This window comes from Equus quagga, chromosome 1, assembly GCF_021613505.1.
Source record: "Equus quagga isolate Etosha38 chromosome 1, UCLA_HA_Equagga_1.0, whole genome shotgun sequence".
Classification (NCBI taxonomy): Eukaryota; Metazoa; Chordata; class Mammalia; order Perissodactyla; family Equidae; genus Equus; species Equus quagga.
Genome location: NC_060267.1, coordinates 168,994,516 through 169,007,638, shown reverse-complemented (window position 1 = coordinate 169,007,638; position 13,123 = coordinate 168,994,516). Strand labels below are relative to the sequence as shown.

At 55.7% G+C, this 13,123-nt stretch overlaps 1 protein-coding gene across 2 annotated transcripts in view; it reads right to left on the bottom strand.

Annotated features, from left to right (window-relative positions):
- The window catches only part of EPHB1 (EPH receptor B1), a 423,264-nt gene extending 413,916 nt beyond the window's left edge, over positions 1-9,348 (bottom strand). For both annotated transcript variants that reach the window (XM_046646736.1, XM_046646744.1), the window contains exon 1: positions 8,890-9,348. In XM_046646736.1, the coding sequence (XP_046502692.1) occupies positions 8,890-8,947 (58 nt within the window). In that variant the 5' untranslated portion in view covers positions 8,948-9,348. The remainder of the gene's footprint in view (positions 1-8,889) is intronic.
- Positions 9,349-13,123: the final 3,775 nt, after the last annotated feature.

Below are 13,123 nucleotides of genomic sequence, written 5' to 3'. Positions count from 1 at the left end.
CAAGGGTAAAGGTCCCACCTCAATGTGCCGGGAAAACAGCAAGAGGAAAACAACAGAACAATTAACTGCAGGGCCCAGCTGCCTCTCACAGATAAGGCATTTTCTCTGCCACCACTGTCGATGAAGCTACCTGCAATTACTCCCAGTCCTCCCGTTCAGCCCTCCCCACGGCCACTGTCCAGTGAGACTAGGATGCTGAAGGGTTTCTCTCCTCCCCCTCCTCCCACATGTCCTTCCACTCAAAGCTGATGCTAAATGCCAGTGTCCTCTCCTGATGCCATGGCACCTGCACCTGGCAGATGGTCGAGAGCAGCCAGAGCTCGAGGAGCAAGCCAGCCTGAGGCAGGGCACGGTCCCCAAAGGTGTACACCCACTGCTGGCCCCTCCTCAGGAAGGTGGGTCTGGGGAGGGAGTGCCAGGAGACCCTCAGTGACCCTGTTCCCCACACACCGTCACCACCAAGAGCCAGGCACAGACGCAAAACTGCAACCACCTAAGAACACAGCTCATCAAAGACAAGAGCCAGATGGACATGCAGCAAAAGAAAAGCAATAATGACCACGGTGGAGGTCTGAGTGGTGGGGGCACATGGCAAAGGCCATGTGCAAACAAGAAAACGCAAACTGAGAGGAAAAGGGTTTTCATCCACCTGGGGGCACGGATGGGGCAGTTCCAGAGAGCAAGAGGAGAGCCTGGTTGTAGGGACCAAGTGTGGACACCAGAGCAGGACTGTCTGGTACCTGTGACAGCACTGGCAGGACAGTGAATAAACAGCTGGTGCTTAATAAGTGCTCCCTGACTTAATTCACGAGCAATGTTAAATGAAAAAGATGCCAAACTGTGAGGCAGAGGCCTGGGGAGTTGTGCAACTTCAACTCGTCAAAACTTCTCTTTGAATCTTAGCTCTTGCATCAGTAACTTAACCTCTGAAACCCTCAGCCTCCTCACCTGTAAAATGGAAGAATAAAGCTTGGATAGTAGGGGTATGGGGATCAATACATACAAAGGGACTGGCACATGGTAAACGCTCGATGGGCGATGGGAGCTTAGTCTGGTCCTGGCTTCAGTGCTGCCAGGCTGTAGGCTTTCTGGAGAGTCTCGTCCTTTCCCTAAAACTTGTCTCCAGTTCTGCTCCTGACATGTTAGGGCCATGGGAACAAATGGGAATGAGCCTGACCCCTTGTCGGCTCCCCCGAGCTTAAGCAGCCCCAGGATCAGTCCCAGGGACCTCAGGAGCTAGGCTACAGCCTGGGGCCCCTGCTCCTGTGTCTGCCCCTCCCCTCCTGGCCACCTGCCTGTGCCCATTTCTCTGCTCATTATCACCTCCACTGGGGGATGGAGAAGCAGAGTAAGGAGGTTAAATTCAAATCAGTCATTTTGTCACTTGCTGCTAAGAAGTGGGAGGGGAGAGAGGAGAGATGCAAGGCCTCAGGTGCAATCTACGGGCAGAAATGAGTCCTGGTAATTCTCAGGAAAGTTCCTATATGTTTCTGCGCTGGCCCAGTCCTGCTACAGAGAACTCTGGGGGATCTTTCCGTTAGCGGACAGATCAGCCTCCTTGAGCAGCTGCTAATGGTGTTGTCTTCAGATGCTGAGACTTCACCTGACCTGGAGGAACATCTGTACTGGTGACAGAGATGGAAACAGGGCCTTCTTCTTCATCACCTTTTTTCCCCTTTAGCAAATGGATTTCCCGAGCCCCAGTCATCAGCAGGGTCATTATAGTGTACAGAAGGGCGCCAGATTCGCAGCTCTGTGAATAAGATGCTTTTCCTAAGCTGTGGAAATGAAACCTTCTTGTTCACAAAGTTAGAGGCAAAGTTATGAGCCGGTTGGACTGAGAGGCACCTGGCAGGTGATTCTACTTGGGACCAACGGGGACTGTGTGGCCCCAGTACTGCCTACACCACCTACCCAGGTCTGGACCTGCTGCTGACCAGCAGGAGGGCCCTAGAGCAGGATCTTCCTCACAGAGGACAGGAGGCTAAGGCCCTTTCTGATGCTGGCCAAGCTCACCCTCACTCATCTCTGATGCCTGAAAATTGAGGCCTGAGCTGCTGCCTGCAGAACCCCCACCAGCCTGTGAAGACCCACGCCCCACCCACGATTAGCCAGGGGTCACTATGCCCCAGATTGTACTTTAGCTACAACTGTCGACCCCTATTTCTACCACTGCCTCTACCCTGGGGCTTGCCCCGACCCCAAGCCCCTGCCCTCTCCACCATACTGACCCCTTCCTTATTCTGATTCAACAATCAGAAAACTGAGGCACAGGGAGGGAGAGAGCTAACTGTGAGTCTGCTGGCTTCCTGTGCCTGAGGTCCACTGGAAAGCAGCCTTCTATTAGCAAAGAACTCACCCCACCACGTGGCCTCCCTGGAGAGTGTGTCCTCATCTCTCCAACCCCAGAGGAGTAGTCAACAAAAGCCAGCGAGGCGGCTCTGAGACAGCAGGTATCAGTGGTCTTTGAGGGAGCAGGTGGCCCTGACCTGGCCCCTCAATGCCACCGCCCCCCTCAAGCACAGTCAAACACCCCGACCCGAAGGCCCCTACTATCGCTGCAATTGAAAAGGACTCTGTGGAAGGAATTTCTCATGCAAAAGTTCACTTTTAAATATGAAATCTCTCCCAAGGCATTACTTTATTCTTACAGTAATTTCCTCAGAAGGGCAGGCATCCAATGCTCTGTTTCTCCACCACCTTTGCAGACAGGGAAATCGGACAGAAATGTTCACGTTTAAGTCGTTAGCGCCGAAGAGGGAGACAGACAGGGAGCTCCTCCAAGGGATACAGCCTCCGGGAACCCAGGTTCAGGGATGTGCTCTAGATGGTCAGGTAGAGACAGGTAAGGGTCCAGTGTGCCCCCTCCACTGCCCCCAGAATGCACAGGGTGCCCAGGCCCATCTTCTTTGGGCACACTTGTCTGCAATCATTTCTTCCTTGGGAGAGCAGCCCAGGGCAGGGAGAGGAGCAAAGATGCTCCTAGTCCTTCTTGTCAGAACCCATGCTCTGGACCTCTGTCTGCATGTGTATGGGGTGGGAATAAGGGTGGGAAATGAGAGGAAGGGGCAGGAAGGGAGCAACATGGAAACTGGTGCTCAAGCTGAAGTGCTGAGATTAGCTGAACATTTTGTTCATCTCCACTCCCATGACCATGGAAACCTGGAGTCCCCAGTACTCAGTGAAGTACTCAGTGGCCAGTGGCTGAGTCAGCACCAGAATTCTTCCCACCTGTGAATTCCGGCTGATCAGAACCTTTCTTCGTGCAAAGCCTACAAAAGTGGTGTAGTAAGAGGCAGTGGTGAAGATGGACTCCACAACCTGAATGCCCGGGTTCAAATGCAGGCCACTTACTAGCTCTATGACCTTTTCAAATTACTTAACTACTCTGGTTCTCAGTCTTCTCATCTGATAAATGGGAGAGGAGTATTAATAATAATGATAATACCTACCTGACAGGGTTGCTTCAAGGACTGAGTGAATTAATTTATGTAAAGCACCTAGGCCAGCACCTGGTGTTATGTGCTAGCTACCATTGGCAGCTCCCAAATACACTGGTGTCAGGTTTCCTGCATCAGACCCTGGGGCCAGATGCCCAGGCCATTGGAACTCTGTAAGCGCAAAGTGGGGCCCAACCGGCCCAGAATTTCTGACTGCAGTCTCATCCAGAACTATTCCTCTGGGCAGTCTTTCCAGGGAGCACCTACGTCAGATTTTCTGGGAGGCCAGAATGCAGATTTGCAGGGTCCACTCAGATGTGCAGAACATTGGGGTTAGAGCCTAGGAGTCTGCAGCAAACTGCCCAGGTCCGTGGAGGCTCCCTGGAGCCTGAAAACCACTGCCTGAGATGATACTCCCCTCTTTTGCCTTTTGAAATTGCTTCCACCCTCTTCCCATGCTGGAAAAACACTCTTTTCCTAAATCTTGGTGATACTAAGAAATCATAGGGATTAGCTGTAGAAGATTTTTTTTTTTTTTCGAGGAAGATTAGCCTTGAGCTAACTATTGCCAATCCTCCTCTTTTTGCTGAGGAGGACTGGCCCTGAGCTAACATCCATGCCCATCTTCCTCTACTTTATATGTGGGACGCCTACCACAGCATGGCTTTTGCCAAGAGATGCCATGTCTGTACCCAGGATCCAAACCAGCGAACCCCGGGCCGCCAAGAAGCAGAACGTGCGAACTTAACTGCTGCACCACCGGGCCAGCCCCTGTAGACAATTTTCTTAAGTTAAATAATATGAATGTATCTTTGACTTTAATAGCATCTTTATTTTTAAACTAGTACAGATATAACTTCATACTGTGTGTTACTTGTCCAACTTCTAAGGTTGGAACAGGTGAGCATAATGACCCACTGTACAGAGAAAGACAATGTGGCCAGGTGAACTGGGTAATTTGCCCAAGCGACAGAGTTGGGAGATGAAAAAGCCAAATGGAGTACTCTGACTTCATGATCCACCCCCTGGTGGTCCCAGCCCCATCCTCATGGCCAGCCCCATTCGTGACCCTGCAACTCCTTCCACCGACCCAAGTACAGGCAATTCATTCAGTCAACCAGCTAGATAATTGGTAATTTCCAGTAAAGTGGAGGGTCTACACACTAGATCCAGAGGAAGGGGTCATGGTGCTGTCCGGCATCCCCTGGCACCACTCTTCTTCTTTGGTCCAATTTGCTTTATCAAAGATGATTTCCTGATGGCTAGAATTTAAAAAGGTGCCAAATCATGCCTCTGCCTCATGGGCTTTTCCCAAAGCCCATCTTGGTGATTAGGACCCATCCTTGTTGATGGGCTCTGAGATCTGGGTCTCGGTCTGCACAGGTCAACCAAAGGCCAGAGGGCTGGGCAGGATCCTAAGTGGCCCGACAGGCCCTCCGCCATGCTCCTGGGCATCTCCAGCTGCTGGCTGCCCTGCTCTGCCAACCCAGAAGCTTCAAGCTGGGGCTGGGGCTGGACCTCTGCAATTGTTTACATTGCCAAGACTCTTCTCAAGCAATTGCCCAGAGCTGTGTTGCCCTACCTCACCGGCATTCCACTCGCTGGCCTGCGGGGTTCCCTCCACAAACCCTGAATAACAGCGACCTTTTCACGATGCACAGAAAACAAAGTCAGCTAATGGATAGAATTTTCTCAAATTTGCTTTTCTCTCCTAGACATTTTTTTAAATCTTTGGCGCCTGCTACTGCTTGTAGGCTCATGCACACTTGTGGACACCCGAAACAGATGCACACACAGCAGACAAATACTAACAGAAAATGCAGACGCAGCCAATCACTGCCTGGCCTGGTGGCCTGTTGCAGACACACAGGCTGAGGTTGGGGAATTTTCACCATGAACCTGTAATGGAGGTTTAACTGTGTACAATGGAATTCAGTGCCCCTGCATTTCAAGGAGGGGTAGGCATCAAGGAGTACAGGAACTCAGGCACATGTTCATGCATCAGCAATTCTGACTGAGAACCCACTCTTTGTCAAACCCTGAGAAATCTACCACCAAATCAAACCACCCATGTTCAAGGGCGCCAAGCCCAGGACTTCGCTCCAGACCACACCAAAGAACAGATCTCCTGGGAACGCTCTGGTCAGCCAGTGTCCAAACACCGAGGCCACCTGCAGGTGTATGGTCACTCTGTGGATGCCGGATGTGGAGCTGGGAGGAAGCTATGAACGGTCAGTGATTCTGGATTGCTGCTTCCCGAAGGGCTACCATGCTTAATCCAGGGACACCCCACCCTGAGGGAGGGGTGTCTGCTGCCCGCCCAACATGTCCTGCTGCTGAAGAAGCACCTTGAGAGAAGCCCAGGTCCCCAGACCCCGTCCAGAAGGGCACAGGCCCAAGGGCAGCTCAGAGAATGCAGGCGACGGCATTCCCTCCTTCTGTAGATGCCAGCAGCATATTCTCAACAAGCCCTCGAGTGAAAGAACATCAGCCTGAATATTGTCCAGTTTGTCCAGACACTGAAGAAGGAGGCCTGACCCTGTGTCCAGAGGGCTGGAGGACGTCAGCAGCCCTACCTCCCAGTCTGCCCTGCTCCCCTCCAAAAAGACTTAAAAAGCCCCAGAGAGCCTTTTCCCTGCGATGCCATTTCTTTGTCCAGGCAGAGCCACCCACCAGCTGGAAATGGGGAAGTAGAGGAAGAGGAGGGCAGGGGCGCCCTCCTTCAGTGTGGGTTTCTACACCCCAGGCCAACCAGCCCTGCCCTCCTTCCTTCTGGCAGGCAGAGGATCTCAGAGGGCCCTGCCTGCCTTTCGCCATGTCTCCCCACCTGGACCATGGCTGCCACTGTCCTTGGTCCCTGCCCTGGCCTGGGCTGAGGACCTGCCTGGTCTTGGAGCTGCTTGCCCCGGGTGACAAGGCCCCACTGAAATTCCACCAGAGACCCCTGAGGGGAAAGAAGGCAGACAGACACCTAAGTGGCCACACCAGCAAGAAGAGGGCCCCCTGGCCACAGCAGAGTTTGGGAGGGATGTGCTGTCTGACTAGGCAGCTCATTGATCCACTTTTCTGATAATTATTCCTCACTCATCACAAACTGAAAGACGCTGGCTCCAGCCCAGCCAGGCAGGCGGGAAGGCGGCTCCATGTGTGGAAAGTATAACATGAACCTGCCTATGTTCATTGGAGGAGAGGAAGGAGTGAATGGTGTGTACTATGCCTGTGCACTGAACAGGGACGATACGATGGGGCTGCTGTAATATTCTGCTGAATGTGGCATTTCCTTTAACCCTCGCTGGAGAGATTCTCAGCTCAGAGAGTCAGGCTCCCTGTTGTCAGGCTACTGGCAAAGTTTCCGGGGCTGCACGGAGAGAAGGGCCACAGCCCCCACAGCGCGGGCCACTCCAGACACCGGGTGACAGGGTCCCGTATGAGGGCTGGTCGCCAGCACAACGGCACCCTCCCTCAGGCAGCTCCCGCCCGCCGAGCAGAGAGGGAGCTCTGGCTAGCAAAGCAGAGGGGTCTAGGCAGGACACGCGCGCATCCAGACGCCTGGTGTCTTCCCACGCATTTGCTCATGTCTCTGGCACGCATATGCCCTCCTTCATCGATGGAGACTCAATGCCAAGACCAGCTTCCAAAGCGGGCGTCTATCCGCTCTCAGAGACCCAGCCCCTGACCCTCTAGGGGGGCGCGAAGAGTCTCAGGCAGGATGCGCCCCCCCACCCCCCCGGCCCCCCTACAGCGCTAGAAAGTCCGGTCTCCTACCTCTGTTGCAAATGCTCGCTCCCCTACGTTGTCCTGACGGGTTTGGAAGTGCACATCGCCTTTCTTGTCCTTTCTATTTCAACTGCTCCCGCACTTGCCTCTCAATAAGCCAACCCCAAGCATCCCTGCCCCGGGGGATTGACCGCGGTGCACACCGCTCCCGTCCCTGCACATTCTAAAAGGCAAGCACAAAGACCAGCAGCCCGAAAGGGCAGCGGGAGGAGGGGGGCAGACAAAAAGCCACCTTCGGAATAGCAAGCGAGAGCTTTCTAGGCATCAATCGCCGCACCCCCGCGCCGCCACCAGAACGAACGCGGGATACGGTAGTCTTCGCTACAAGGCGAGGGCATCGTAGCCCTGCCTCAGGGCCCCGAATGCCCAAGCTTCGCGTCGAGACGGGCAGCTTTTCCGGAGGGGTCCGGGGCGCTGAACCACGGTGCTTTGCGGGGAGGGGAAGAGGGAGTTTCCCACTGGGCGACCGGTAACAGTTCGGCGAGGAACCGGCCAGCCCAGCGGAGCGAGCTCCCAGGTTGGAACGCGGCGCGGGCGCCAGGAGCTGCGTCCCTTCGGCGCGGAGTCCCCCAGCCGAGTGTCACCCCCGCGCGGACACCAGGAAGCGGGGCTGCGAGCGGGGCTGTGGCGGCGCATCACACCCCAAGAGTTGCTTCCATCCCGCCAACTTCCACTCCGCTCAGGGGCCGAGCTGTGTTCTCGGGAGGGGGCTGCGGCCGCCGCTCGACTGCGAGTAGTGGGGGCGGGGGACGTGGGAGGGAGGCGGGGAGGGGGGCAGGGATTTCCCACAGGGATTCGCGGGCGCCGCTGCGCGCCCGGGCGCCCCGCTGCGCCAGGCTCGGAGCCCGCGGAGCGCGCTTTCCTGGTCACAGCCAAAGCACAGCCAAGGCTGAAGTAGCAGAGAGAGTGTCGCTGCCCCTCGGCTCCAGACCGCCGAGTTTCCCTTCCCGAGGTGGAGGGGATGCGGAGCGAGTTTCGACAGGACCGACCACCCACCCCACCCTGTTCCCAGGCTCAAGAGGCGACAATGGTGTCTACCTCGCCCCAACTGACCCGGGAAAGATGCAGCCCCGCAGGCTCCCGGACCACCAGACTGTCCCCTAAGGTACAGCCAAAGAATTCAGCCTCTCTCCTTCGGCGGCCACTTGCTGGGTACCGGGGCAGAGCTCCTCCGGGCCCCGCGCGCAATGCTAGCCTGCCGAGTCCAGAGTCCCGGAGCCCGCGGACCCCAAGCTGAGAAAAAGGAGAGGTGGCGCGCGGCCGCCTAAGCGCATCCGTGCCCGGGATAGGAAGGGAGCGGACAGGCGCCCACACTCCAGGGGCCGGATGGCCCGAGGCGCCCCTTCTTCCCCAAAGCCCAGCTCCGCCCGGACGGAAGGAGCCTGCACTGCAATGCAGCGGGCTCCGCGTTCTCCGAGCCCAGGCTGCGGGAAAGCTGGCTGCCAGGGACCACCCGGGCGCGGGAGCCAGGGGACTCCGTGAGCCAGCTGCGGGCGCCGAGAGCCAGCCGGGGGCGCGCCGGGGGGTGCCGCCCCAGTCCCACGCTTGGTCGTAGCCGAGGCTCCTGAACAGCCTTGCCCTCGGGTCTCGGGGTGTGGGCGACGCGAAGCAACCAGACAAGCCCCGGGGATACAGCCGCTGCCGCCAACTTGCTCCGCCGAGGGTACGTTACCTTCCATCGCGGCCACTGCGGATGCCAGGAGGAGCAGCAGCAGGCAATCCAGGGCCATTGCCGGCCGGCGGCCCCCAGGCCGAGCCCGAGCCGAGGCGGCCGCGCGGGGAGGGCGCCGCGTCCCGGGGCGCCGCTGCGCTCCCCGCCGGTGGCTTCTCCGTATCCTTTCGCGCTCTCGCTGGGACCGGACTCCCCGGAGCGCGGCGTGGGCGTGGGCGGGAGTGTGCGCGCGTGGGGCGGTGCGGACGCGCGTGGGTGTGGGTGTGCATGTGTGTGTGTGTGTTTATGGGAGAGGTGGGTGTGTGCGTGCGTGTGTGTGAGAGAGAGAGGGCGAGGCAGCGCGAGCTGAGGAGAGCGCGCGAGTGCGTGTGCGTCCTGGTGTCACATTGCGAGCTACAGCGGAGCCTACGAGAGGACAGAGCCGGCCAGACTGACGCGGGAGGGAGCGGGATCCCCCACCATCAGCTCTCTTCCCACCCCTAACACCTCCTGTCCAATCAAGGAATCAAACCTGCAAAATTCTCCCGTCCAATCAGGCGCGAGCACCTCCTTACACTGGCATTGTTAGTTTAAGAAAAACTTTTGCTTGCAAGGCTGTGCGGGAGGGCTCGGAAGGCGCTAGGAGGGGTCCGGGCTCCCCCTTGTGGTTCTGTCGGAGAACCACAGCGGCTGGCCCCAGCTCCCCAGGCCCCGGACCTAGGCCCGCCTAACCCTTAGAGCCCACCCGGGACTGGATGAGCTTCAAATAATCAAATTTGTCTTCTTTCATCTTCTCAGCGAGACTTACCCTGACTACCCTGTTTGGTGCAACCCCATGGCACACCGTATCCCTCCTATCTATAGCGCTTCACCGTCTGACACCGTGTGGTTTTTACTGAACAATTTTCTTCATTGTGGGTCTCCCCTTATTAGAATGGGGTTCTATTCTTGAGATTCGTGTCTGTTTTGCTCGCTACAGAATCCCAGTGCCTAGAACGGTCCGTGGCCCGTAGAAGGGGATGGCATAAATCTGTTGAATGAATAAGGTTCAGAGAACCTGGGCTGCTGCTCCAGTGTGTGCGGAGCGCTGGATATGCCTTCTCTCCAACTCCCTGCAGCTCTCCTCCAGAGGTCTCTGGCTGCTTTAGTTTTCACTTCCGAATGCGTTCTGTGAGCATCCACAGAGGGCGCTGCCCCCAGAGGATGGGTCAGGGAGGAGAGACCACGGGTCACACAGCCAGCTATGAAAGCAGAGAATGCATTAGGTCAGCAGAGGGTTCTGCAAGGTGAGACGCACAGAGGAGGGCGCTGTCACCACGGGCGAGGCCTTGGGCGTGGGTTGGAAGGACTTGCACCCGCAGCAACAAGGGGCTGGGCTTAGGAGGTCACATCGAGTCTCCCAGGCCCAGCTCCCACAGCTCCGCTTCCTTTCCTGTCTGTGGAGTTACCCAGAGTGTTCTATATCAAGGACCTGCCTTGAGGCTGTAATGTTATGTTGGAGAAGTGTCCTAACCCCATCACCCCCACCCCCGACCTGGTGATAGTCTGGTCCTACGGGGTCAAGGAGGACCTGTTAGATCACTCCCGACCCCCAATGGAGGAGGCAGCTGCCCCTTCCCCACCAAGCCTTTCCCGGAGTTGTTACTGAGTTAACAGTGGGCAGGTGGGATGACTCCTCTCCTGCTCTCCCTCCTCATTTTCAGGCTTTACTAAGTTAGTTTCCCACCCTGTGTGTTTAGTCTCCCCTTTGCTGGGACTGCTCCCCCTCAATCACAGCAAGACTTTCTCCCCACCCTGACACCACCTTGCTTCCTCCACTGCCTCAGGCTGCCTCCCTGTCCCCTACCCTCCACCCCACCCTGCCTCAGCACCTGAAGAGAAGATCCCATCTGCCTCCACTCCCTCATCATCCTCCTCACCACCATGCCATTTGCCCTTCCGCCCTGCCACACACCACCAACCATGTCCTGACATCTCTGAAGCCATCACCCTGGGAATGCCCCACTTGCAGTTACCCACTCCTATCCTGGACCCTCAGCACCTCTGACATCAGTGACCAGCCATTCTCCTGGAGCTCTGGCCTCAGTGTCCACAGTCCCCGCTCTCCTACCATGTGACTTACCACTTCTTACTCTTCCCTCTTCAATTCTCAAAAGAGGCTTCTCCCCAGGCTCCGTCCTTGGAACCTCTGTTCCCCTGGTTCACGGACAATTCCTTGGCAGCTTCACTTGCTCTTCTGCCTCCAGGCCTCCCCTGATGGAGGGATGATGGATGGATGGATGGATGGATGGATGGATAATGGATGGGTCTCAGACTCCTCTTTCCTTCATCTCATCACAGTCTCTTAAGAGGCAGGTCTGGCAAAGTTCCCCTGTGCCACATCCTCCTCCCAAGGCCCTTGTCCCAGTCCAGTGAGTCTGTCCCAGTTCCAGCCCATGCTGCATTCCCCTGAACAACAGGAGCGTCACTGAATGGTCATCCAGCTTCCATCCCTTCCCCCTTTAATCTTTCTGCACTCTGCTGCCAAACTCATCTTCTCAAGCCAAGCTGGATCTTATCTCTTCCCAGCACAGAAAGCTGGTGGCTCCTCACTGTCTGCTGAAGAAAGACCAACGACTGTGGCATGGCATCCAGATTTCTCTGCAAGCTCTGGAACCTGCCTTCTCAGCCCCGACTCTGCCAGACCCCCTCTGGGCTTGGGCTGCTCAGCCAGCTTGATCCCCTCACTATGCCCACCCCCACACCCGGGCTCTCCTTTCCTTGCACCTGGCTAGTCATGCACTCACCGACATATTCAACAAAGATTTATCGAATGCCTGCTCTGAGCCAGGAAAGCCCTGCTCTAGGCTTTGGGCACTCAGTAGACACAGGCCCTTCTCAGAAGGAGCTCACAGTGTAGTGGTGAAGGATGACAAAAAAGAGGCAAAGTATGTCAGGTGGTGAGAAGGACTAGAGAATCAAGCAAGGCAACAGCTAAAGGGTGATGGTGGGTAGTTAGACATGAGGGGGATGGCTTCCATTTATTGAGCACCTTCTGCATAGAAGCACGCACTGGACATTTTCATGCACAAATGAAATGAAATTAATTTCCTGCTTTGTATTTCTACCCAAAATTCCTGTCTCCCAGGAAGCCTTACTGTTGCTCAGCTGGTTCCTCTTACACAATCTCTGCTACACATCTTTGCGTGAGTACTGAACAGCTCCTCCAGGTCTTGCTAAGGACAGAACTGACCATTCTCCAACGGCAGAACATCTCTCCTGAGAGGAGCCTGGGAGACCTCAAGGACAGGGATCCCAAGGAGGACCCTGCTGAGGTTCAACCTGTGCCAGGCACATTATGCGAGAATCACCAGCTCCATCTCTTCTGATCCCTGGGCCTCACCCCTGAGGGTTTTAAGTCAGAGGGGATGAGGGAGAGCCACAAATGTCATTTCATAGCCTCTGCCTCAATTGATTCTGCTGCACAGTGAGGCTGGGGAGTCACTTTCTCCATCTGGGAGTTTAAAACTGTGCTCTGAGACCTTCTCGGGGGGCACCCAGGTGGGGAAGTGTGGGAGAGGTCAGGGGATGGGGCTTCAGACCTCACCTCTGCTCTGGAAGCTTTTTGCTTTTTGCTGGGCATGTATATCAGGTTTTTCGAGAAGGAGGGGTTCTGTGGCCAGAAGAGGAGGAGGTAGGGGGAAAGTAAGAAGGATTAGACGAGAGGGTTGGATTGGGGTGGGGCTGGGGAACAACTCAGAAGGGAGTAGGGAAAACCTGCTGATGCCTTTCCGAACATGCTGATGGCTCAGGTAAGAGTTTCAGGCTTTTGTTAATTTCCCTAATAACCCAGGGGATTGACTTTTCCTGAGCAAGTTAAATATTAATTTAGCTATGCCGCAGATTGATCTTTCTCTTGCACTGGGTTATGATTTGTAAATATCCCTGAAAGCATCATGGGTCTGGGATTCCAAGCTTGGGTGCCTATTTTCCCCAAAGCATCTCTTTGGCTAGTTTTTTCTCTCTCTCTGATGTCAAATGCTCACTTGTTTTCTTGATTAATCACAAGCTATTTGATATCACTAAATCACTACTTCAAAGTGACAAATGCTTGCCTCCAAGCCAGCAGCTGAGGGCTCTCAGGCACCCAAGGGTGACTTGACCCATTTGCCGGGGCTCAGAGGCCCTTCTGGCTGGAAGGTTTTGGGGCAGCCAGCCAGCTCACCCTCACCGCTAAGCAGTTTTGTGTCTAAAAGGTTGAAAAGCATTTCTAGTG